The sequence below is a fragment of the Mangifera indica genome, chromosome 5, assembly GCF_011075055.1.
Source record: "Mangifera indica cultivar Alphonso chromosome 5, CATAS_Mindica_2.1, whole genome shotgun sequence".
Classification (NCBI taxonomy): domain Eukaryota; kingdom Viridiplantae; phylum Streptophyta; class Magnoliopsida; order Sapindales; family Anacardiaceae; genus Mangifera; species Mangifera indica.
In genome coordinates, this window is record NC_058141.1 from 16,946,787 (window position 1) to 16,967,653 (window position 20,867).

The window sequence follows — 20,867 nt, forward strand, 5'->3', positions numbered from 1 at the left end:
GAAATAGTCAGCGAAATGCTGGGTGGTTTTGAAATTCATTTTAACAACTTTTTGCCACGTGTTGTCATTTAAGCCACCCACGTGAGAAGATAAACAGAAAGAGAAGGTGAAGAAATGTAAACAGTAACGGAATACCGGTTGTGTGTGTGCATGGAGCTCATGCTCCTGTTCAGCCGGAAGAGCCCGTCCAAATACTGTAACCATTGAGGATGAAAACTTTAATCATTGTTGAAGATCGCAACTGCAACAGATGGACTGTTTAAGATTTTTAAATTCGTTCTCCATTGCTACCATCTCTTGTGTACGCTTCAGTGAGAAGACACTGATGAAGAAAAATGGCTTCTTGTTGAAAGCCAAACTCAACGACGATTCTGACCCACTACTCCAAGGGGCTGCTAAAGCTGCATCTCTTCGTTTTCAGGAGACCCACCGACCAGGCAAGCTTGTCCATTCTTTATAAGTCCATGTTGGGGTTTTTTTTTAAAAAAAAAAAAAATCAAGCATTTTATCGAACATGTTTGTATATAGAATTTTACATAAAAATAATAATTGCTATTCTTCTTTTGTGAGCTCTTTCAGGTTTGATACAAGTGCACTTACCAATCTTTATATTTCCTTACCTTTCATCACACTGTGCATTTCTGTTTTGCCTCCAGTGTCTTAAAAGCTGAGACAGCCTTTCATCACCAACTTTTGATTTTCTTTTCATGCCAATGTGTTTGTGTTTCCCAGTGTTGAAATTTGATGTTTTAGCTCTCTTTGAATTTTGTTTACTCTTGGAATACCAATTCAAATGCATATGCAGAGCCTCTTTTTGTCGATCCATATGCCGGTTGCTTTGTTCCTCCTAATGTTCAAATGGATATGAAAAAGCATTCACACCATTACTGTCTTGCAACAAAGTTCATTGATGATAAGTTACTTCGTACAGTGACCCACATGGATGGACTTAAGCAGGTAGTTATCAACCTTATTATTGATTAAATGGTTACTTCTGATCATTGTGAAATCAGAAGTACTTTTGCTCTTTATTATTGTGCAGGTTGTTCTGTTGACAGATGGCATGGACACTCGGCCTTATAGGCTTAACTGGCCAAACTCCACCATCATATTTGATATTTCCCCTGACAAGATATTCAACAAGTCAGCTGCAAAGCTTGAAGGTTTGTATCCCACCTTTAAGTGGTTTCTAATGAGATATTAAGATGTTACTACTAGTTTTTGAAGTTATAAATTTGGCATTTAAAATGTTCCTTAGTATTGGACGATTACACATGCTATAGTGAGTTCACTTGTTAATGATTCTAAAATATAATTTTCATATACTAGGTGTTGGGGCTAAGATTCCGAGAAGTTGCTTATACCTTCATGTTCCATCAGAATCGTCTAATGTACAAGAAGCTTTGCATTCTAAAGGCTTTAATGGTAATCGCCCAAGCATATGGGCAATACAGGTGATAGAATGTTTGCTGTTATAATCATTTAAAATTCTGCAAGCTAAGGATGATTAATTGAGGTAGTTATTTACGTATGTTCCTCAGGGACTTCCTGTGATGACTTTGGTGAGTTTTGAAGAGATTTTGCTCCTCATTAGTAGTTCGGCTATGAGTGGATGTTTCTTCCTGGGGGAATTGCCTGCATGGTTGACAGAAACTGAAATTGAGAAAAAGGTTAATTTATTTCTGGATGTAATGATTTTGACTTAAGTTGCTTTCCTCCCGGCAGAAGACATCATCAAAATTTTTGTCTCTTGTGCAGTCTACTACAGAGGAATGGATGGAAAAACTGTTCATGAGCAAAGGTTTTGGGGTGGGAATGGTTAGCTACAGTGAAGTTGCTAGCAGATTGGGTAAGGAGTTAGCACCGGGATACTACAAGAATATACTATTTGTTGCAGAACAACTGCTGTTTTTCGATGATCAGGTGAAACAACTTATATTCTGATTCTAGATGTTAAGAATAATGATAATTTATAGCTTGCTTCATGCATGAAAGGCAAATTGTTGATACACCCTCCTGCATTATCTAATCTACTGTTTCTGGATGCTTGTAGGATTTCCAAATCATGCTTATATCTTCCTTTCAATAAACGCAAATTTTATTTTGTTTGTAGCTATTTGTTCTTGATCAGCTTGGGGTCGAAGGCATGAAAATACGTTTTGTTGTTTATTTGTGCTTTCCAGGTACATGAAGATGGGAACTTGGAGGAGAGAATTTAAGAGGGTAGAGGAAGAAACGGACAAGGCAGGGTTTGAAGAGGTCTAATTGTAGATAGAGATTTTGATTACATGCTGTTGGTGGCAACAGTGCAATTTTCTTTTATAATATTTTTTCCCCTTTTGTTGTTTTGTGAAGTACATTCTACGTGAATTTGATTAGGTGCATTGAACTACAACAGTTTCTCCTGATTTTCTCGTCAAGAAGTGGAGGACTCATCCCTGAGCTTCTTTGAAACCATATTTTCTTTGGGTAAGAAACAAATGATGTATACCCGTAGCAGGTGCACATTAATATCAATAGAATTCATAATTTGATAGTTTCATAGTCAATTTGTAACAGTTTCCCCTTGTGCAGATTAAAACCAAACTAAATTTGAACTCATTTAAGTTTGATTTGAGTGAACTAAACTCAAGCTTATATAAAAGAAGTTTGAACTCAGTTCGTTTGAAAAGAGTCGAACTCTAAATACAACTCAAGTTTAAGCTCAAATCGAGTTTAATCTCGATTTAATATTAAAATAACGTTGTTTTGATATATTTTAATTAAAACAATATTATTTTAATCGATTTATATTAATTTTTTTAGGATCACAAACCTAACAAGACGAATATTTCTAAAGCTCAAATTTGAGCTAAAAAATAATTAACATTCCAGCTTAAATTTATTTAAATTAAACTCGTTTTGAACTCATTCAAACCAAATTTGAACTTGAGTTTGAACAAGCCTTACTTAAATCCAACTATAATTTTTCCTTTTTATCAGTAATGGTGTGAAAGTGAACTGCCAGAGTTTAGCCCAAACCCTTGGTGAAACTGAAAGTCAGATCCACCATTGTCACTCATCCGTGTGGCAAACCATTCCAGCAGATGCGTACGTCACAAGCTAAACAAGCACAGAGCTCTATATTTTGCCCATTAAATATGTTAATCATCACATTTTTACGAAAAAATAATTTATTCCCAAGATGAATCGAGAATCGGGCAGCAACCAAAGATTCAAAAGCAGACCAACAAGCTGAAGCTACAGATTAAAAGAAAAAAGCTAGCTAACCTCCAGGGATGATTCATCGCTGAGTCAACAGGATGAAAGCCGACTGCACTGTCAAACCTATCTACCGAAATGACCATCTAACTTTCAAGGAAGCCACAACTTAAAACCATCTAACAAAACAATCACCTAATTCATTCAAGTGGTGATTACCACCTAACTATCCAAACAGATGGCTACTTGAGAATATATCTCCTAATTACCATAAACATACATCTCTAAATTTCCCTCTTCCTCCAACAAACAAACATTAATCACACAAAAAACTTTGCATTCATATAGTAAAATGAGTTAACGTATTGTTGATTTAAAAAAGGAACCTGCTGGGCGTGGTCTAACAGTATTCAGCACTCCTCTGGCAGTTGCCTGTTAATAGAAGAAAACAATCACCAACCAAAAAACTATGGGGCTAAATAAATATAGAGAAAGCATCTAAAGGACACTCTTATGAATTTTACCTCAAAGAAGGAATTGAACTTTAGGAGCAAAAGAAAACGCCTCAAGAATGAGGCTCTTTGACTCCCAGCAAGCCTGCTACTCCATAATGTAGTATATAAAGAGTTTGATATCTTGTTAAATTCCTGAAAGTAGTCAATCAAGGACCATAAATTCTCGCAGTATCATGATGACTTTAATATTGTTTGATGGCAAAAAGGAATTATGAAGTGTGAAAGTCATGCAAAATAGCATCTAATTCAATGATCAATGATCAAAATATCCAGAGATCACTGAGGCCACAATTTGTATGAAAATGATTATTAGAATGTCATTCACACTTAATGGAAAAAATCTTAGGAGCATCAACAGAAAAGAGTTATCATGAGATAATTGCAGTGACACTCTTTCCATATAATAAGGCACTCTATAAGATGATGACCTCTAAACTTTTCTTAGACCATGTGAAGGGGCTAAAGTGCCCTTCTTAATTTATATGCCCAACATAAAAGGTAGATTCTCATAATTTATCATAATGATCAACCACAAATGCTGGTACTATTAGATCTTTAAGGTCTTACACCTAAGCAATCTGATACCACCACGTGATATATGCTTAGATCTGCCAACTTTCCATTGACAAGGAAACAAAACAAAACTTTTTATTAATTTGTCTTTTAGATTAAAACAAGTGAATGATATTCAGAAATGCCACATGATACTCCTATAATTACTGACAATTGGCCGTTCAATCATGTTGGCTGCTTAACCAGTTGCGGCTAGAGGAGGTTTCCAAATGGAACACACAGAGATGCTAATGGAAGAAACTAGGATAATTCAGAAAGAAGACAAATCAACAGGTTCAATGACCATTTTTCAGAAAAGAAATCAGCAGATGAAATGTCTGCTATGCTGCATCAAAATAGAAGAAACTTCTCAACAAGAAATTAAGCCAGAATTCAATCACTTTACGTTCAGCATGGTTTTCCAACTGTCAAGATTCAGATCATTTTTTGAAAACATTTTTAGTAGCACACAGTCCAGATAAATGCATTCAACATGGTTTTACAACCGTGGCCATAATTAGATAATTTTTTGTAAGCATTTGAAAAGTACTACATAGCTCAGATATACTAGAACTTGAAGGATAAAAGTTAACCAAATTCAAACACTTATGCAACTTCATAATAGAAACGCTAGCATGTACAAGGCGAAGTATAAGAGGGATTGACAAGTATCAGTATCTCAGCAATATGTTCTAGTTCAGATGTACTAGCACTGCTTTCTTGATTATCAATGTTCCAGCAGAACTGAAGCTGAAGTTTCATTATTGCATCCAGTACCCTTGACACTGAGCCAATGTCCAAGAAAGAATGGGAAATTAATGCTGATAAATACCCGTTAATTTTCAAACTTGTAAGAACAATATTGAGATCGCCAAATTTATCAGCACAATGTTAAGGCTGCCAAACATAAACTATGTTTACTTACTCTTGATGGAACCCTACAAGTTCAATAAAATCATGAGAATCTTAAATATGAGCTTGCAGAACATTCCATTGAGATTCTTTCACATCAATCTAGACCAAGAAAGATAAAGCCATAATGAGAAACAAAACTCTAATTTAAATGATGAATACCAATAAGGTAAATATGGCTTGCTCCAAATGCTTGAAGATATTTGATTGTTGACATCATTCTAAAAGCACTATCACTAATATTTATTTCGTAAAGCAAATCAAAGTTTTTTTGTGAAAATATATTAAACTGATTTAAGAAACATATGAAACTGAGAAAAAATGTTTTTGAAGATAAATGAATAAATAAATGTACACCGGACCATGGAAATGAATAAGGCTACTGAGAACAGCAAATAACTCAAAATCATTATCCCATATGCATTAAGTTTTACTTTTATTTCAGTCCTTACCACTTGACATGATTTGGCCATACTCTAGCCAAGTAGAACATGGTATTCAAACAGACTCCTCAAGATTGTAGAACAAGCTTCTGCAGATGGATTTACATAATCATGCAATCATTGCATTATGAAATTCGCACATTCAAATGATCTTTTGTGAAACTCAGACGATTCCTACACAGAATGGGTCATGGTTTAGCTGTAAGGCTCATCCCTTATTGTAAAGGGAAAACAGTTTCCCATATGAAAGAAAAAATAGGTTTGCCAAGTTCATGGAATATATAGGACAGGGAATAATACAAGATGTTATCTACAAAATGTGGAAGCAATTTCTCCAATCAGTTTCATATCTGAGAAAGGCTTCATCTGAATAGGCAAGCATCCTGTAAATCTATGAACTTTCTAAGAGCCTTTTGTTATCTGCTGATCCTGAAACTGAAAGCCAGCACTTGGATTCCGGAGAACCCTGACTGCTTTACCAGCAAAAAGAATTGATTCTGCAACACGCATATGGATATGTTTAGGCAGCATTTCCTGCAAAATTACATCAAATACTAAATAGCTACTACCAACAATAAATGAATGAAACAAAAGAACCTTTGGTAAACCCAAAAAAAAAAAAAAAAAGTAAAGGAAACCTTAGTTATAAGCAATAGCGATATATTTTTCAGCATTTATTGAATCTAAATGATAAGAACAGGTAGTTATATCATATGAAGGATAAAACTGTCTCTTAGAATACACAGCAAACAAAAATAGATAATATATCAAAGGTAAATATGATAAGTGGAACAACAACGCGAACACATTTTATGCCCAAAAAGTTATAACTCATCCTTTTGAGTTCAACAAGAAAGTAGGATCTGCTAACATGCTACAAAAGGATATCACAATGCATTACAGACAGAAGAGGCTTTTATATACAGATTCATAATTTGGTTTCCAATGTCAAACAACTTAAGTACTAAATAGATCATTGGCTTAATAACAAAGACGCTTATTAATGTGGCAAATATCAGAAAGTAGATGGGGTAATGCATTACTATATCTTCATTACAACCATTCTTAACATTAATATGACAGTTCCTATAGGCATCAAAGAAGTAAACACCAGAACTTGTAGAACACGAAAAAACTTATTTAATAGCATCTAGATAACTGATGACCATTAATTACAGCATTTAAAAACAAGAGGTGATCAAAGACATACAAGCAGTTAAGAAAGATGCCAGAAAAATATGATATCCCAGGTGCCAATCTGTTAAAAGATGTATCTGCAGTAGACAAGCACACCAAATTTTCAGAAATATCTGAGTGAGATGAACCAGGCTCCACATCTCTATCTTCCTGCCTGAAAGGTTAACCAGAGAATTGGTTTCCGGAACTGTATTGATTCACAAGTAAAAGCATATCACAAATAAGAACATAAGGTACCATACTACATTGAAACCTGTGGACACTCATAATAATTAAGGTATAAAAAGGAATAAATGCTGCCTAGAAACGCCTACATCATTCACATTATAGTCACCAATAAATACAAAAAAAAAATCCATGTGATTTATACCGCAAGGATGTTCTCACAGTTCGCTCAGGTATTTCTCAGAAATGGTTGCTAAAATATAATTTCATGAGTTTATCAAAATGAGCCTTCCCTTCTTCCTCATCAAATCTTAATAAACTTTCACAGTTACATTAATTTGGCAATAGAAGAAAAACAACCTTCACAATTCTGGGCAGGTTTCAAGCACAAGATATGTTAACAAGTCTAACTATAATCTTAAAAGCATTCTAGGATACGCATTACAGAACTGTCAATCATAGATGACTTTCTACAGCCATTATATTTAATAGAAAGGGATTAGGCAACAGTAAGCTGATAGGGAGATCCCAGCTTCTCAAACAGCCGGATTTTCAATAGTTGAATAGGTTTTGTTTAGTTGAGGTTAATTGTCTGGTGGATTGTAAAGGTTAGTGTCCTGGAAATATTAAGTTCTTCTCAATGAAGTTACTTTCATATTTGGTTTTGTGTTGTGAATTGAAGCTGTGTGTGTGTGGGGGGGGTGTGGCTGGGGGGGTGTGGGTGTGTGTGTTTCTGTATGCGTGTTGTGGAACTTTCTGGAGTTGCAGGATCAGGTGTTTATCATAAATCATAATCCTTAAGCTTATTCCCAGTTATCAAAGTCATCCATCTGCCTGCAAAGTAAATGTCCAGAAGACAATATAATACTAAAACATATAATACAATGCATTTCACAAGCAACCTTGTTGAGACCTTGAGTTACAGTTTCCAAAATAGGCATAGTGTCGGACAACAATGCTCGCTCAATGTGAAGAACAGCTTTCCTGTACACCGAAAGTATCTCAACAATGCCATTAGCAGATGCCCTGCGGTACACACTAGGAATTGACAATTCAGCAACCGTTTGACCTTCGGTACATACATTAGCAGAACTTATCCAACTTAAATTCCTAGACTTTGGTGCAGATCGATCAAGCTTTCCGTAGTAAAATCCTAAGTTGATGATTTTCTCAATAAGATCTCTGCAGCAGTAGCAATTTCATCAAATACTGAATTTGATAGAGTATCCCAAAGCATTAGTATCCAAGTTTCCAAACATAAAGAAAAATAAATAAGGATCGGAAAACTTTGTAATTACAATTGTCAAAGCAAAAGCAAAATTCGAAACAGCATTTTCCTTTGCAATTGTAATCCCTGTGAACAAACAAGTTGATTTGGTAAAAAATTTGGCGCCGTTTGTTGAAACGAAATAGAAACCCTGTGACATTCCGTTCGCTAGGTTCAATGAAGGAGATATCAGGAACGAGCTTAAGGGTGCGTTCCTCGGATATAGGAGCATCAGGAGATAAACGAATGCCAGTAGAGGTTTGACGCTCTTGCTCGTCGATTATGAGATCTCCAGCGTAACCAAAGTGAGCTAGTCAGAGCTCGTGCAACATCGGACACTCCCGGATTCTTAAGTTGTCGTGATCATCTGAGTGGACCAAGTTTGAATCCATTTGGCCTGCGAAAAAGCTTTTTCTTTTTACTATGTTCAAATTATTCAAGAACTTCTCACTTTAAATATTACTTTAATAATAAAATTGTTTAATTTTTTTTAATTTTAATTTTCCTCTTTTTACTATTTACACTTATCTATCTATTTAACTCATTCACTATTTTTAAAACTTTTTTCCTATTTCTCTGAATGTTAAGAATATGTTATGGGCTTGCCATTAATCTGCAAAACAGCCTCTCTTTTAGAGGATTGCTGGGCTGCTTGTCCTTGCACAATGTGACAAGCCAGTGAATAAAAGGCTGCTGATAAGTCTGTAAATATATGGGTTGCAGTATATTTCGAAGGTCTGTAAATATATGACTACAATAGCATGCCGTGGCCCGCAGACCACGTCAAAAAAGGAGCCCAGCCCATGCTGCTGGTCGGCTGGCCCCAAACATGTCTACATTTACCTATCAAAGCATGCATTAATTCCAACAAATTTTATTTATTCATTTTTCTTTTCATGGTTTCATGTCCACGCGTCTCAAATTATATATTGGGATTATATCCGGCCGAGAATGATCATTTGAGGAAGAGGAACCTGCATGCATGTCAACGTGCGATACATTAATGAAAAACGTTTCAGACAGAGAAGCATGCATCAAATTCCTATAAACTTGGATCAAATCGAGAAACGTAGAAGAAATACATTATAGAGAGGGGTGGGGGGGAAAGAGGACGATAATACTGAGTGAACAGGGTAGTTTTTCAATCCGTAGAGCCCAACAACATTACCTAGAAGCACACGCATGCATGAATATTCTCCGAGAGTTGAAGAGGAGGAAGGGTGAGGAACCCATGTTGGAGAAGGGGAGCACGTGCAGAAGGATTAGTAGCATTTGCAGAGAAGCAAAATTAAAGTCTTTGCACGTGCCCTGCTTCTCCATCAAGGAGCTACTCAACCATTAAAACCATACGCTCTCGACTGTATAGCGAGTGACTTTAAAAGACAGTGAAGAAGCCTATGTATTTATAGGAGAAAAGAGTAGAGAGAGAGTGTGTAAATATATTTCTTCAAAATTTAAAGACAGGCAAGAAAAGAGGAAGAGCAATGAGTAAATTTAAAGTGTAGGTGTGGATAAAAATCTCTGCCAAAGCCTAAAGCCATGCCATGCAATCATGGAGGGACGCAAAAGAAAATTCAAAGTAGAGCTACCGAAGGAAGACCAAACGGATGTTGGCTGCCTTAATTTCACAAAAGCCACCAACACCCTGTTGCTTGCAGGATCCGATGCACACAACACACAGAAAAATAAACACGAAAAACCCTTTGAAACCTATGTAACCTTCCTCCTGTTTAACTATTCTATACTATTATTACTTATAGACTTTGAACCAAGAATCTATTGTCATCATTTAAGGACCCACCTCCCTAGATCACATAAGCATTGGCTCCACCTTGTGGGGTCTTCCTTTAAACTTCTTTTGTTGGTGCAATTAGTAAAAAGAGAGAATAATGGGAAGAGTGTACGAAGGCTTTGCGTGTTGGGGTTAAGGTTTTGAGTATGGTGTGTCTATGAATGAGGAGTTTTTTGATAGAGCAGGCAAATTCTCTACGTAGATATGATGCCCTATATGGAATAGGAGTCAGCTTTTCCCCAATATTTATGGTGGGTTAAAGATTGAAGATGGACTCATGAAAATTTCAAACACCTTCATCACCATATGTACTATATTTACTATACATAGTAAATGAACATAAAGTTAACGAGAAGAGAAAGGGTGATTTTATGGCCCTGGTGCATATGTTAGCGATTAGAATAGAAGTGCTGGTCTTGCCTCATAAAGATAGCATTAAAGACAATAAGACCCATGTAAGCACGGTGGTTGAAATGGGGATTGGCACGGTTGTCACCCTTAAATCACCATTTTTGTCTTGTGCAAGAACATAGATTCTGGCAGGAAGTCATCATCAAATCTATGGACTTTAATGCTAGCGTGTACACCTTGCCCTCGGGGGCTTACAGTAAATGCTCTGTTCGATCACACAGTCCTGCCTTTTCAAATGCACTCATGCCCTTAAGAAGCTAAAATTCTACCGTGCTCGATGAATCTGTTTGACTTTGTCTCTGAAAAAAAAAAACAGCAAGAAAACAAAAGAAGCTGATGACATAAAACACAAACTCTTAATTGTAGTGTCGCGTACCTTGAAGATGGAACATGCCAAACAAGATTTCTCTTACAAATCAACCACAAGAGTGAAAGACAACAAGATTAAACATGCTCATCATAAAACCATATGAAAAAATGCCAAACAAATGAAACATTTGGATGAACTACATATATATTGGCTATGAAGAGTAAGGGAGGTCATATTATTGTATAAAAAATTATTTCTGAAAACTACTCCCAGCCACTCAAACCAACAAGAGTGAAGAAGCGTCAAACTTAGCTGCAATTTTACTTTTCATCCACAGCTTGAAAAAGAATACAATTTTACAAATCATTCTGTTGAATTAGTTCTTAGGCGAATTTTAAATGTTAGCCTTCTCCAGCTAGTGTGTATGGGAGTGAATCACAATTAATGTTTAAACCTTTGGTGCACGTTTTCTGGCTTTGTTCCATTCTCAGTTAAGAAAAAATGGTCCTAAATGATTATGTAAAAGCAGAAAGACTTGAAATTTGACACAACAGGATTTCACACTTTCGGAGAACATATATCGGCAAGCAAAGTAAACCCCACTCCAACATGTCCTGTTGCAGTGGTTTCAGCAGGAGAAATATGCAAACCCAAACGAGAGCTGATGCAAATGGTACAGGAGACTGAACTTCAACAGAAGCGATTCTTGAATTAGTCGATTGATGAGATCAAGAATTTGATCAAGGGACTCAGTTTGCACCAGTCCGAGATTTTTACCAAACAAAAGATGGAATTTCCGAGATTCAACAAAGAAGAATTTGACAATTGGCTCCTTAGAGACAAGTATTTCTTTGAAGTCAATGGCACCTCCAAAGACAATGGGTGAAGACTGTTGCATTACACTTTGAGGTAAAAAACATTCAGTGGCATCATGGATTTATTAAAGCTAAAGGAGATCAGACTGTGACTTAGGAAAAAAGTAGCAAGGCTTCTTCCCGCTCCCAACCTACCAAAGTCGCAATTTTTTCCTCCAAAGAATAATTGAACTTTATCCAACAGACGATTAGACGAGAGAAGAACCAAAGGGTTCTGTTTTTTATGCAATGAGAGGTATGCCTTGGGCATAAATGCAAAAGGAAGCAATGTTCACTCTGCAATTGCAGGTCAACACAGGTGATGAGGAGAAACCAGGAGCAAAGGAACAGGTGAAGAAATAGGAGAGCCTAGCCTAATGCAGTTTTCCCTTAGCGCTCTTAATGGAGTTACTGGGCAAAGAGTGATGAGATTGAATGGGACCAAAATTATATAACAATGTCCACAAATATCCATTCTAAATCTTCTTTTTACTGTGTTTTGCATTGATATTTGCAACTTCATCTGACCAAGCCATTACATACAATAACCACACACTCCACACAAATTTACATGAAGAAAATCATCATCGGAAACTTACACTGGAAAATATATTTTTGATATTCATACCGGCTTCATTATATACTGTTGACTAAATAATTTCCAACTTTAATTAATCCATATTGGACAACTGCACTGTAGTAAAAGCCATCCAATGGATAGAAAGCATAATCTCTTTGCAGCAAAAATGGATGCTAGACAAGGCTTTGATATTTGAAATTCACTTGAACCACGTAGCGCATCCTAATCTGATCCACATTGTACACAATATATTCATTGTACAACAAATGGCCCTGCAACAAAAATAATAAAACATCACCCTGAATGCTCAATTGAGAATTTATAATTCCCTTTTCACGACTAGAAACAAAATTTATTAATGGTTGTGTGCTACACCTTGGACCTCAGTTGCTCTTTTGGCTTTCCCATGGGCACAACGATACCGTCCTCAAGTGCCTGAGCTTCCGATGGATCTGGTGCAGTTTGACCGACTCCCTTTGTGCTGTGCACATTACATTCAAGTTTCAAATCGTGTTAATTTCATTTATCTGCATAATAATAGAGCAATATTATGTATATCCATTTTGGATATACAAATATATACACACTTACACGTATTATCGCATGATTGGATGTTGTTTTATCTTTAATTCAAAATTACTCAATCACATGATAACACATTTATATATTTGTGTACCCAAAGTGGGTACACAGTTTTTTATAGCTCTTGGCATTCAAACAAGAAAGCAAGGTTATTGTTTCTGTTTTGCCAAAGAGAGTCCAGATTCTAAATCACATCTGGATATAGCCTTGCGGCAGAATCAACTAAATGTGGTTGTTGATGGTTATTTTTATTTGATGGACAACTTTAGATTTGAGCAATGGGAAATGCATCCAGATTTACAAATTCATTGAAAGATGGGTCTCCAATGCTTCTAAAGGGTAAACTCGAAAAGATTGTTCACAATTTACTAAAACCCAGCAAAGACTGAAGTTACCTTCAAGTGTCAAATTTTCAATTAAGTAATTCTACTTTATTGAAGCAACTCAGATAAGCTTGATAACTCCCTATAGACAATCAATAAAATGGGGAAACACACCTTAGCTTTCCCTCTGGCAACTTATCAGCATTACAATCTGCATATAGAAGCTCTGCCATGTCACCTAGTGCAACCTGTATGGTTCAACAATTTCATAATAATATTCAACTGTAACAAGAAGTGGGTGTCAAAATAATTTTTAAAAGTTGGGGGGAGAAACACTTTGGGACATAGTCAATGGAAAATAAATTAATGATTAATTTAACACTGAAATAAGGCTAATCCTCATCGTACAATTTTCCGGACATTTAAATCTAGACATTGAAGAAGATCAATATTAATGTTTAAGGAAGCTCAAATTGTTGTACAATGACACATAAAAGCACTCGGCCAGGTCTGCTTCTGATCTGTACATCTACCCATTAGTGAAACATAACACATAATATTCATCTGAGTGGCCACTTATATTCTCCAATTAAAAAATAAAGGTTCTCAATTTCTACAATACAAAAAACACACCTCACATAAAAGCAGTACACCAGCAGTAGCAGAAGGAGAAGCAAAACAGTAATTTGCACTTTTGGAGAACATATCAGCAAAGTAAACCCCCTTTCCAAACATGTAACCGGTCACAGGTGCTTCAGGTGGAGCAATACGCAGACCTAGCAAATATTATAATGATAAAAGTTGCATTCAGGTATTCTGCAGATATCATGGAACGAATACACACACACACACATGTTAGTATATTGGTAAAATAACTGCATCAAGCAATGACCTTGGGATAAAATGCCAGCCCAATTTGTAAGCCGAGAACCATGCCATAAGAGCATCCTATTCTCTGAATGAGAAAACTGTTCAAAAGAGTTAAAGACAGCTAAATTGAACTGTGTATAGTGCCTAATGTAAAAGTCATGAAAATTTTGTAAAATCATGCAATCATCCGCATAAACAAAAGATATAACATGTGAGTGGCACATCATAGTTATAGAGAAGAACTATCACCTTTTTGAAGCGTTCAACTTCACCCTCTCTTTCTACCTTGAATATTTGAACAATATCAACAGTATAAAAAGAATGTGTTTCCGCATGAGTGTTAAGCATATACTTTGCAATCTGACCATAGTTGAAATAGCATGGGTATCAAATTAAAAAAAAAAAAAAGATTTCCAGGTAACATCAAATGGTAGCCAAACCCTCCACCCCAGTCCCCACCCCTCTACCCTAACAAGCAGAAGTTTTAGCATTCAAACTTACTATAGAATATTCCTCAGAATCCGCTACAACCGGCATTAACTGACAATGAAGGCGCTGGTAATGAGAATACATGGGATCTTCCTATAATCACAAGAACTTAAATTAGAATAATCAAGAATCCAGCGTAAGTAACTTAAGTATATTAGCCAGATGCAAGTGCTCCATGACATTAACACCAAATAAAACTTAAACAAAGAAGAAATTTTTTATCCCAAAAGTGGTTTAGGATTTTCCCACACAGAAAATAGATGTGAATATAACAGTTTTGTTTTCCATTCGTAAGTGTCTTTTTTTCAAGCTCTTCCGCTTTTACTTTTATTTACTGAGGCAGTCCCTAAGTTTACAGGAGAGCTTGTTCACCTTCTTCTCTGCAATTGTTTCTTTTAAAGAGAGAGAGAGAGAGAAGAAAAAGAAGAAGGAGAAGAAGAAGAAGGTTTATACTATAAAGGATGAATTAAAAATCTAAAAGAACAGAAGGTACTAACAGAGAAGAGAATATAAGCAATACCTGAGTATATGAGTCATCTTCCAACAACTTCGTTGCAATTTCAATTTCACCCAGTGCTTCCACCTTAAATAACAAACAAGGAACTAAGAAATGGCTCTTCCAGATTAAAGAAAAAAAAATAAAGTTTCCAATATTTATAGAACATTAAGTGATGTGCAGCAAGAGTCAATTCTGTATAAAGAGAACCACCTTTCTCTCTAAGGTTAAAAAGAAATGAAAATAATCACCATTTGCAATTTCAGTTTCAATTTCTGAGGAGTGTCAATGACAAAATCACCTGCCACAATTAATATGTGAAATCAGTTATGTTCATTCTTTCCAAAAACACTTTATTTTAGTATCCAAATGCTGAGTTTGTCAAGGTATCATTCCACAAGCACATCAGGTGATTTTGAGAGTGAGAAAGTGGACTCACGCATTTTCTTAAATCCAAAATCATGAGGTATGACAGTGTAGAATTCTCTGCAATAAAATATGTTGATTAAAAAGGCAATTCCATTTGTAATTGAACCTAAGAAATTGCATTTTCAACAAACCAAAGGAAAAAAGAAAGCATAATCAAAGTTATGTCATATACATAGCCAGGTCTTTTTGTTTAGACGTAATGCTCCTTTTGTAAACTACAAATGATACCAGTTACACAGACAAAACTCTTACCCACTTAATTGCTCTAATTTACTTCTATTTGGCTGGTCAATCACATCAGCTATCCTCTTCAAGACATCATAACCCTAAAAATATTCCGAGGAAATTAATTTATTAGGTATCCTGCAGAGTAGTGCTGAAAGAGAATAAACAACTATACCCTGCAGCCTAAAATTGCAACTGACAATAACAAGTAATCAAATTGAACCCACTATTTTTGATTAAATTCTGAAATAGGGAACTCGTGTGTATTGGGTTGATGCTATTAACGAATGAGTCTAATTCAATTTTTAATGCTAAACTGACTGTTTAAACGACTTCTTAGTCTTTTTTTCCAACATAATGGCTGAAACAATAATAATAAAAAATCAGAAAGTAGAAACAAGAGATTGAAACATTAAAAATTACAGCCAAAAAAAAGTTGTTACCACATGCAACATTGCATGCTTGATCTTAGATATTAATAATAACATATTTAACAGCAAAAAATATGAAAAGTGACACCTAAAGGAGATTGACATATGTCAGGAACCATGAAATCACAAAGTCAAGAAGACATGATCACATATCAAGCAACAATTAGCTTGATGAAAGCAAACTTATGCAGTGTTCTCAATTCTGAAATGTGAACTTGCTTGAAATAACATCTTTCTTTTCAATGTCAAGGTTGTAAATATAAAATCTTTGAGATCAGATCAGAGAAAATATAACAGAAGCTAGATGAATCTTCTGTGAGTCATCCTTCTTGGTGAAACTTCCCTTCATTGAAATTTACACTTTAAGCGAATCAAGATCAGTATGTAAGTAATGTTAAACTACATTAATGAACAGAAAATGAGGAAAGAAAACAGTTCATAAGAAAAATGCTTACCTTCAAAATTGTTGATTTGCTTAGCCTGCCAAGTGGCAATTTATTCGCATTGTAACCTGAAAGCCAATAAAAAGTGTAAAACAACTATTAGTAACATAGTAACCAAAGATATCAAAAAGCATGTCAATAAATAGAAGAGGTTTAAAGATAAAGTAAAACAAACAATGCAATGCTTTCCTAACTCAAATAAACAAATCAATTATTTGTTGCTTCTAATTTATAATATCTGACCTACGAGAAACTGGATGATCGGCAAACTAACCTATTTCAATCATTTGCTGCTTCATCATGCTGATATTGCATATAAGAGAAATAAATTTTGCAACACGTGGCTCAAGTTTTGTTTCCCGAGGTTGAATATTTACAGCAGAGTCAGGCTTGTTATTGACCTGAGAATCATTATTAGAAGATAAGATAACAGGGCACCATGTAACTTTTAAAAGTAAGTGGAAAAGGCATAATTGAATTATGGTAAAAAAATAATGATAATTCCGAAATGCTGATTCTCCATCATAGGTGGGTTTTTTTTTTTCTTTCACTTATCTCTGAAGAAGAATCGTAATTATTTTCTAAAAATATTCCTTAGAATTTTACTATTGTGCATAAAGACCCGGGATATTTTGGAGCAAAGACAACTCACAGCTAATTCTTGGTTTTCCTTTTCACTATAGTCCATCTCCAACCAGGTGTAATATTTTGGGTAAGATTTGAACTTCTTTCGGTCGATCCACTGGTTCTGGGTCTTGGCAAAGAACTTTTGCTCAAACTCATGAATTGCAATATCCTGCGAATCATAGGGTCCAAATAACTTATCTTGACCCTTTACTCCAACTCTACCCCATCTATTATAAAGCATATATTGTCCACCACCATCAGATTCTGCATCCACGCATTTGTTTATAAGAAAAATTAATCCAACAAAACAAGTCAATGTCTTACATATATTGTATTACTGTGACAGAAATGAAATTAGCATAAATCCTTTTCAATTTCGTTTTCACAGTATAACAGTAATCACTGTTATCAAACTTAACCTTCATCTTATTAACACAAGTCTAACCTTATAGACCATGGTATTTCCAACATATAGAAAAATGATAACACTAAAAACAGGGTTGATAGATAGATGACCTAGAAGTTGTAATGCATAAAACTTGTTATTGTTATTCCCAACATTTGTCTGATTTAACATGGCATCATAGATATCATCGCCCTGCACCATACAAACCAAGTGCAAGTTAATCTGTGAAAATTGTAGCAAAAATAATACTAAAAGAAAGACTGAACAAGTGCTATTATCAATATGCTTTTGACAGCACAGTACGCCCTGCAATCAGTCAACAAAAATATCTATGGCAATTACAAGACTTGCCTGTTGAAAAACATGATAGTGTGTCTTTACGTGATCTGGAAGCCACTGATCCAAGACAGCGCCACCCTTCTTGGTTGCCTTTAGAATTTTCTCCTCACTGCTATCATCTATCTCTTCTTTAACTGCCAAAACAACAGCAAAAAGTAAGAAAAATGAGCAGTCACAACTGCTGAACCAATTGAATCATAGATAAATACCTTGAAGAGTGTCCTTATAGCCATTCTCCTCCACATATTTACAAATTCTTTGAAGAAGTTCTTTCTTGGTTCCAGTTTTGGGCAACCCTCGAAGATCAGCTTGTTCGCGTAATTGCTTAACACCCATTTGTCGAAATTCCTCAATAGCCATCATTTTCTCCGACTCATTTGATTGTTCCTCGGCGGATTCCCTTCCCCTCTTCTTGCTACCCATTGACTGCTTTTTTTCTTCTTCCATAATTTCATCCAGTCTCTGTACCTGTAACCACTTGTGAAAATAATAACAATAATAAGCCGCAGTCTCGTAAAAGTAAGATTAACTTCCGAATCGAAATGGACTGACCAAAATGGCCTTGGTTCCCGCGGTACTTAGTCCCCGTTCGGCGAGCTTGGCTCGGAGCTGGTCTACTTTGAGGTTGCTTGCCATCGAATTATTTTCTTTGAGAATTAATTACAAGAACGAAGGCGGCAATTTTGAAGTGGAAGGGAGTAGGAACGGTATTTATGCGTTCTGCAAGTGAGCTTAGAGAGGACGCAGTCGTTCTGGAGAAGCAACTTACTCAGCAAGCTAAAGCAATGGGTTTCAGATTTGGCGCCAGTTCAAATATTTTAAATTCAAAAACCCACGTCATCCCATTTTCATTATTTTATTAAAATAATATTAAAAAGTTTTACAGACACAATTAAAATTCGAGTTCAAAATTTCTTTTTAAAGGTCCTAATAATAATATTATATATATAATTTTATATATGTTGCAGGTGATGGATTTTTCCACCCCCTCTTTTCAACTTTAGCCAAAAGAAATAGGAAGGCATTAAATGCCTCTGAAGCTTAGCCTGGAAGGAATTATTTTTATTGGCTGGAGGGGAGGCAAATTGCCTATAAATACCCCCTCTTCTCTTCATGTAAACTACAATTTTCTCTTCTCTTCATCCGGAAATCAATTGCTTCAATTGCTTTTGCTCTTCCTCTCTTTTCTTCTCCATTCTTCTTGAATAATTTATCTTTGTATACTTGTGTATTAAATTTATAATACGTTATCAGCACGATCAGTTCAGGTATATTATATCTTTATATTATACCGTTATGCTACTTAAATATTATAAATACGGATATCCCAGTTGTGATGTCCCAGTTGACTTTTAATTTATGTTATATTTCTGCTTAATTTTTCTTTATAATTATATAATATTTGCAACCTGAAGTTTGCAAAATTGTAAATCTGGACCTGAAGTCCTAAAACTCTGGAATCTAGACTTGAAGTCTGGAATATCATAAATCTGAACCTGAAGTTCTGAATCTTATTTGTAACTTGAAGTTTACAAAATTATGAATCTAGACCTGTAGTCTTAAATATCATGAATCTGGATCTGAAATCCTAAATATCATTCGTAACCCGAAGTTTACGAAATTATAAATTTGTAACCTGAAGTCATAAATACTACTTGTAAACTGAAGTTTACAAAACCAAGAATCTGGACCGGAAGTCCTGATATTATTTAAATGTTTATTTTTATTGTATTCCATTTATTTGAATATTTATTTATTCGCATCTTTATTTATTTGAATATTTATTTTTATTTATATCCGATTTACAACCTGAAGTTTGTAAAATCGTGAGAAAATCATATATATGGGCCCGAAGTCCCGAGTTTTACGATTTACAACTTGAAGTTTGTAAAATCATGAGAATACATGTTTATGGGCCGGAAGTCCCCAGTTTCATCAAAGTCTTTATTTTAATAATGATATCACCTTTGCAACCTGAAGTTTGCATAAAGTGTGAAAAATATGGACTTGAAGTCTAAAACATAATCAGAATACGTATTATAATATTCTGAAAACTAATTACAAAACCAGAAGTTTTGTATATATGGGATAATATATGGACCTGAAGTTTCCAAAATTAATCTCAATATTTCTCCTACAAAATCAGCTCTTTTGTAAATATGAAATAATATTTGAACCTGAAGTTTCAAAGATTAACTCATATATATTGTTTACAAAACTAGAAGTTTTGTAAATATGACAATAATTGAACCCGAAGTTCTTAAAATTAGATAGATAATATTAAATGGGCTTTTTACACGAGTCTCCACCTAGAATTTGTGAGCCTTGAAAAATTAACTAAATAAAATATCCCAGAAGGACAAATACAAGGCTATTATCTTTTGGCATCATATCCCTAAAGGATTACAAGCCAAAATATGAATACAATGACTTTATATTTAGTATAACTCTGTAATATTCAGAATCTTTTCTTGAATGTGGAAGATAAAATATTTTCCACATTTTATTTTATGCTCCTGTAGTAGCAATATCGGAAAAGAAATTCTGAATTACTATTTTCTTGTTATATATCGTTCCCTGAAGTGAACGCAACTACCAGAAGTAGTTATTATGAGTATGAAATGCCCAAAATTTTTATAATTAAATCCATCATATATATTTATTTTGGAGTCATGCATATTATTTTGTATTTTATTGTCATGTTCTCTTCCTTTCAATATTTTGTATACGTTATAACTAACGTAATTTTTAAATGAAAGGAAATGGACTCCAAAATTGAAGCGTTGACTTCAAAAGCTGATGTGGGAGACATATGTTTGGTGGATAGTGCAACAACGCACACAATTCTTAAGGAAAAGAAATTTTTCTTATCTTTAGCATTAATTGAAGCTAAAGTAACCACCATATCAGGATCAATTGATCTGATAGAAGGCTCCGAAAGAGCCACAATTATGTTAAATAATGGGACCAAATTAAGCATCAATGATGCATTATATTCAAGTAGATCC

The 20,867-nt window shown here is 35.0% G+C and overlaps 3 protein-coding genes across 9 annotated transcripts; 1 reads left to right on the plus strand and 2 right to left on the minus strand.

The window, feature by feature from the left end:
* The first annotated feature begins 100 nt into the window (after positions 1 to 100).
* Positions 101 to 2,558, plus strand: LOC123216281 (O-methyltransferase 1, chloroplastic-like). Of its 2 annotated transcripts, XM_044636690.1 has the most exons (8): positions 101 to 437; positions 806 to 957; positions 1,043 to 1,163; positions 1,330 to 1,454; positions 1,542 to 1,670; positions 1,759 to 1,923; positions 2,184 to 2,259; positions 2,380 to 2,558. In XM_044636690.1, the coding sequence occupies exons 1-7, from the start codon at positions 251 to 253 to the stop codon at positions 2,217 to 2,219; spliced, it is 915 nt and encodes a 304-aa protein (XP_044492625.1). In that variant the 5' UTR covers positions 101 to 250; the 3' UTR covers positions 2,220 to 2,259; positions 2,380 to 2,558. The 2 variants fall into 2 exon arrangements, with proteins under 2 accessions (XP_044492625.1, XP_044492624.1); XM_044636689.1 differs by having other exon boundaries at positions 2,184 to 2,558.
* Positions 2,559 to 3,141: 583 nt separating this feature from the next.
* Positions 3,142 to 8,675, minus strand: LOC123215664 (gamma-tubulin complex component 4-like). Of its 5 annotated transcripts, XR_006502136.1 has the most exons (7): positions 8,284 to 8,675; positions 7,888 to 8,167; positions 6,834 to 6,974; positions 5,924 to 6,157; positions 5,633 to 5,797; positions 3,726 to 5,282; positions 3,142 to 3,633 (listed from the first exon to the last, which is right to left on the minus strand). XR_006502136.1 is itself a non-coding variant. In XM_044635859.1 (4 exons), exons 2-4 carry the CDS (start codon positions 7,924 to 7,926, stop codon positions 6,026 to 6,028), a joined length of 315 nt encoding a protein of 104 aa, XP_044491794.1. In that variant the 5' UTR covers positions 7,927 to 8,167; positions 8,284 to 8,675; the 3' UTR covers positions 5,720 to 6,025. The 5 variants fall into 5 exon arrangements, 1 of the variants encoding a protein (XP_044491794.1); XR_006502135.1 differs by having other exon boundaries at positions 5,633 to 6,157; positions 7,899 to 8,167; XR_006502137.1 differs by having other exon boundaries at positions 5,633 to 6,157; positions 6,834 to 7,007; positions 7,899 to 8,167.
* A 3,414-nt stretch (positions 8,676 to 12,089) lies between these two features.
* LOC123215939 (poly [ADP-ribose] polymerase 2) lies at positions 12,090 to 18,648 on the minus strand. Of its 2 annotated transcripts, none has more exons than XM_044636257.1 (18): positions 18,412 to 18,648; positions 18,069 to 18,336; positions 17,872 to 17,993; positions 17,631 to 17,712; positions 17,140 to 17,378; positions 16,762 to 16,888; positions 16,500 to 16,555; positions 15,641 to 15,714; positions 15,399 to 15,445; positions 15,211 to 15,260; positions 14,984 to 15,046; positions 14,476 to 14,556; positions 14,224 to 14,334; positions 13,997 to 14,072; positions 13,738 to 13,880; positions 13,279 to 13,352; positions 12,575 to 12,680; positions 12,090 to 12,471 (listed from the first exon to the last, which is right to left on the minus strand). In XM_044636257.1, the coding sequence occupies exons 1-18, from the start codon at positions 18,493 to 18,495 to the stop codon at positions 12,373 to 12,375; spliced, it is 1,902 nt and encodes a 633-aa protein (XP_044492192.1). In that variant the 5' UTR covers positions 18,496 to 18,648; the 3' UTR covers positions 12,090 to 12,372. The 2 variants fall into 2 exon arrangements, with proteins under 2 accessions (XP_044492192.1, XP_044492193.1); XM_044636258.1 differs by having other exon boundaries at positions 18,069 to 18,327; positions 18,412 to 18,647.
* Between the last annotated feature and the right edge of the window lie 2,219 nt (positions 18,649 to 20,867).

Coding starts and splice junctions, on each gene's coding strand:
- LOC123216281 (XM_044636689.1), top strand. CDS start 251: ATGGACTGTTTAAGATTTTTAAATTCGTTCTCCATTGCTACCATCTCT. Junction 958..1,042: donor ACATGGATGGACTTAAGCAG/GTAGTTATCAAC, acceptor ATTATTGTGCAG/GTTGTTCTGTTGACAGATGG. Junction 1,924..2,183: donor TGCTGTTTTTCGATGATCAG/GTGAAACAACTT, acceptor TGTGCTTTCCAG/GTACATGAAGATGGGAACTT.
- LOC123215664 (XM_044635859.1), bottom strand. CDS start 7,926: ATGCCTATTTTGGAAACTGTAACTCAAG. Junction 7,008..7,898: donor TTTGGAAACTGTAACTCAAG/GTCTCAACAAGG, acceptor GAATCAATACAG/TTCCGGAAACCAATTCTCTG. Junction 6,158..6,852: donor TGGGATATCATATTTTTCTG/GCATCTTTCTTA, acceptor GTAATTTTGCAG/GAAATGCTGCCTAAACATAT.
- LOC123215939 (XM_044636257.1), bottom strand. CDS start 18,495: ATGGCAAGCAACCTCAAAGTAGACCAGCTCCGAGCCAAGCTCGCCGAA. Junction 17,994..18,068: donor CTATAAGGACACTCTTCAAG/GTATTTATCTAT, acceptor TTGTTTTGGCAG/TTAAAGAAGAGATAGATGAT. Junction 12,472..12,574: donor AAGAGCAACTGAGGTCCAAG/GTGTAGCACACA, acceptor TTTTTGTTGCAG/GGCCATTTGTTGTACAATGA.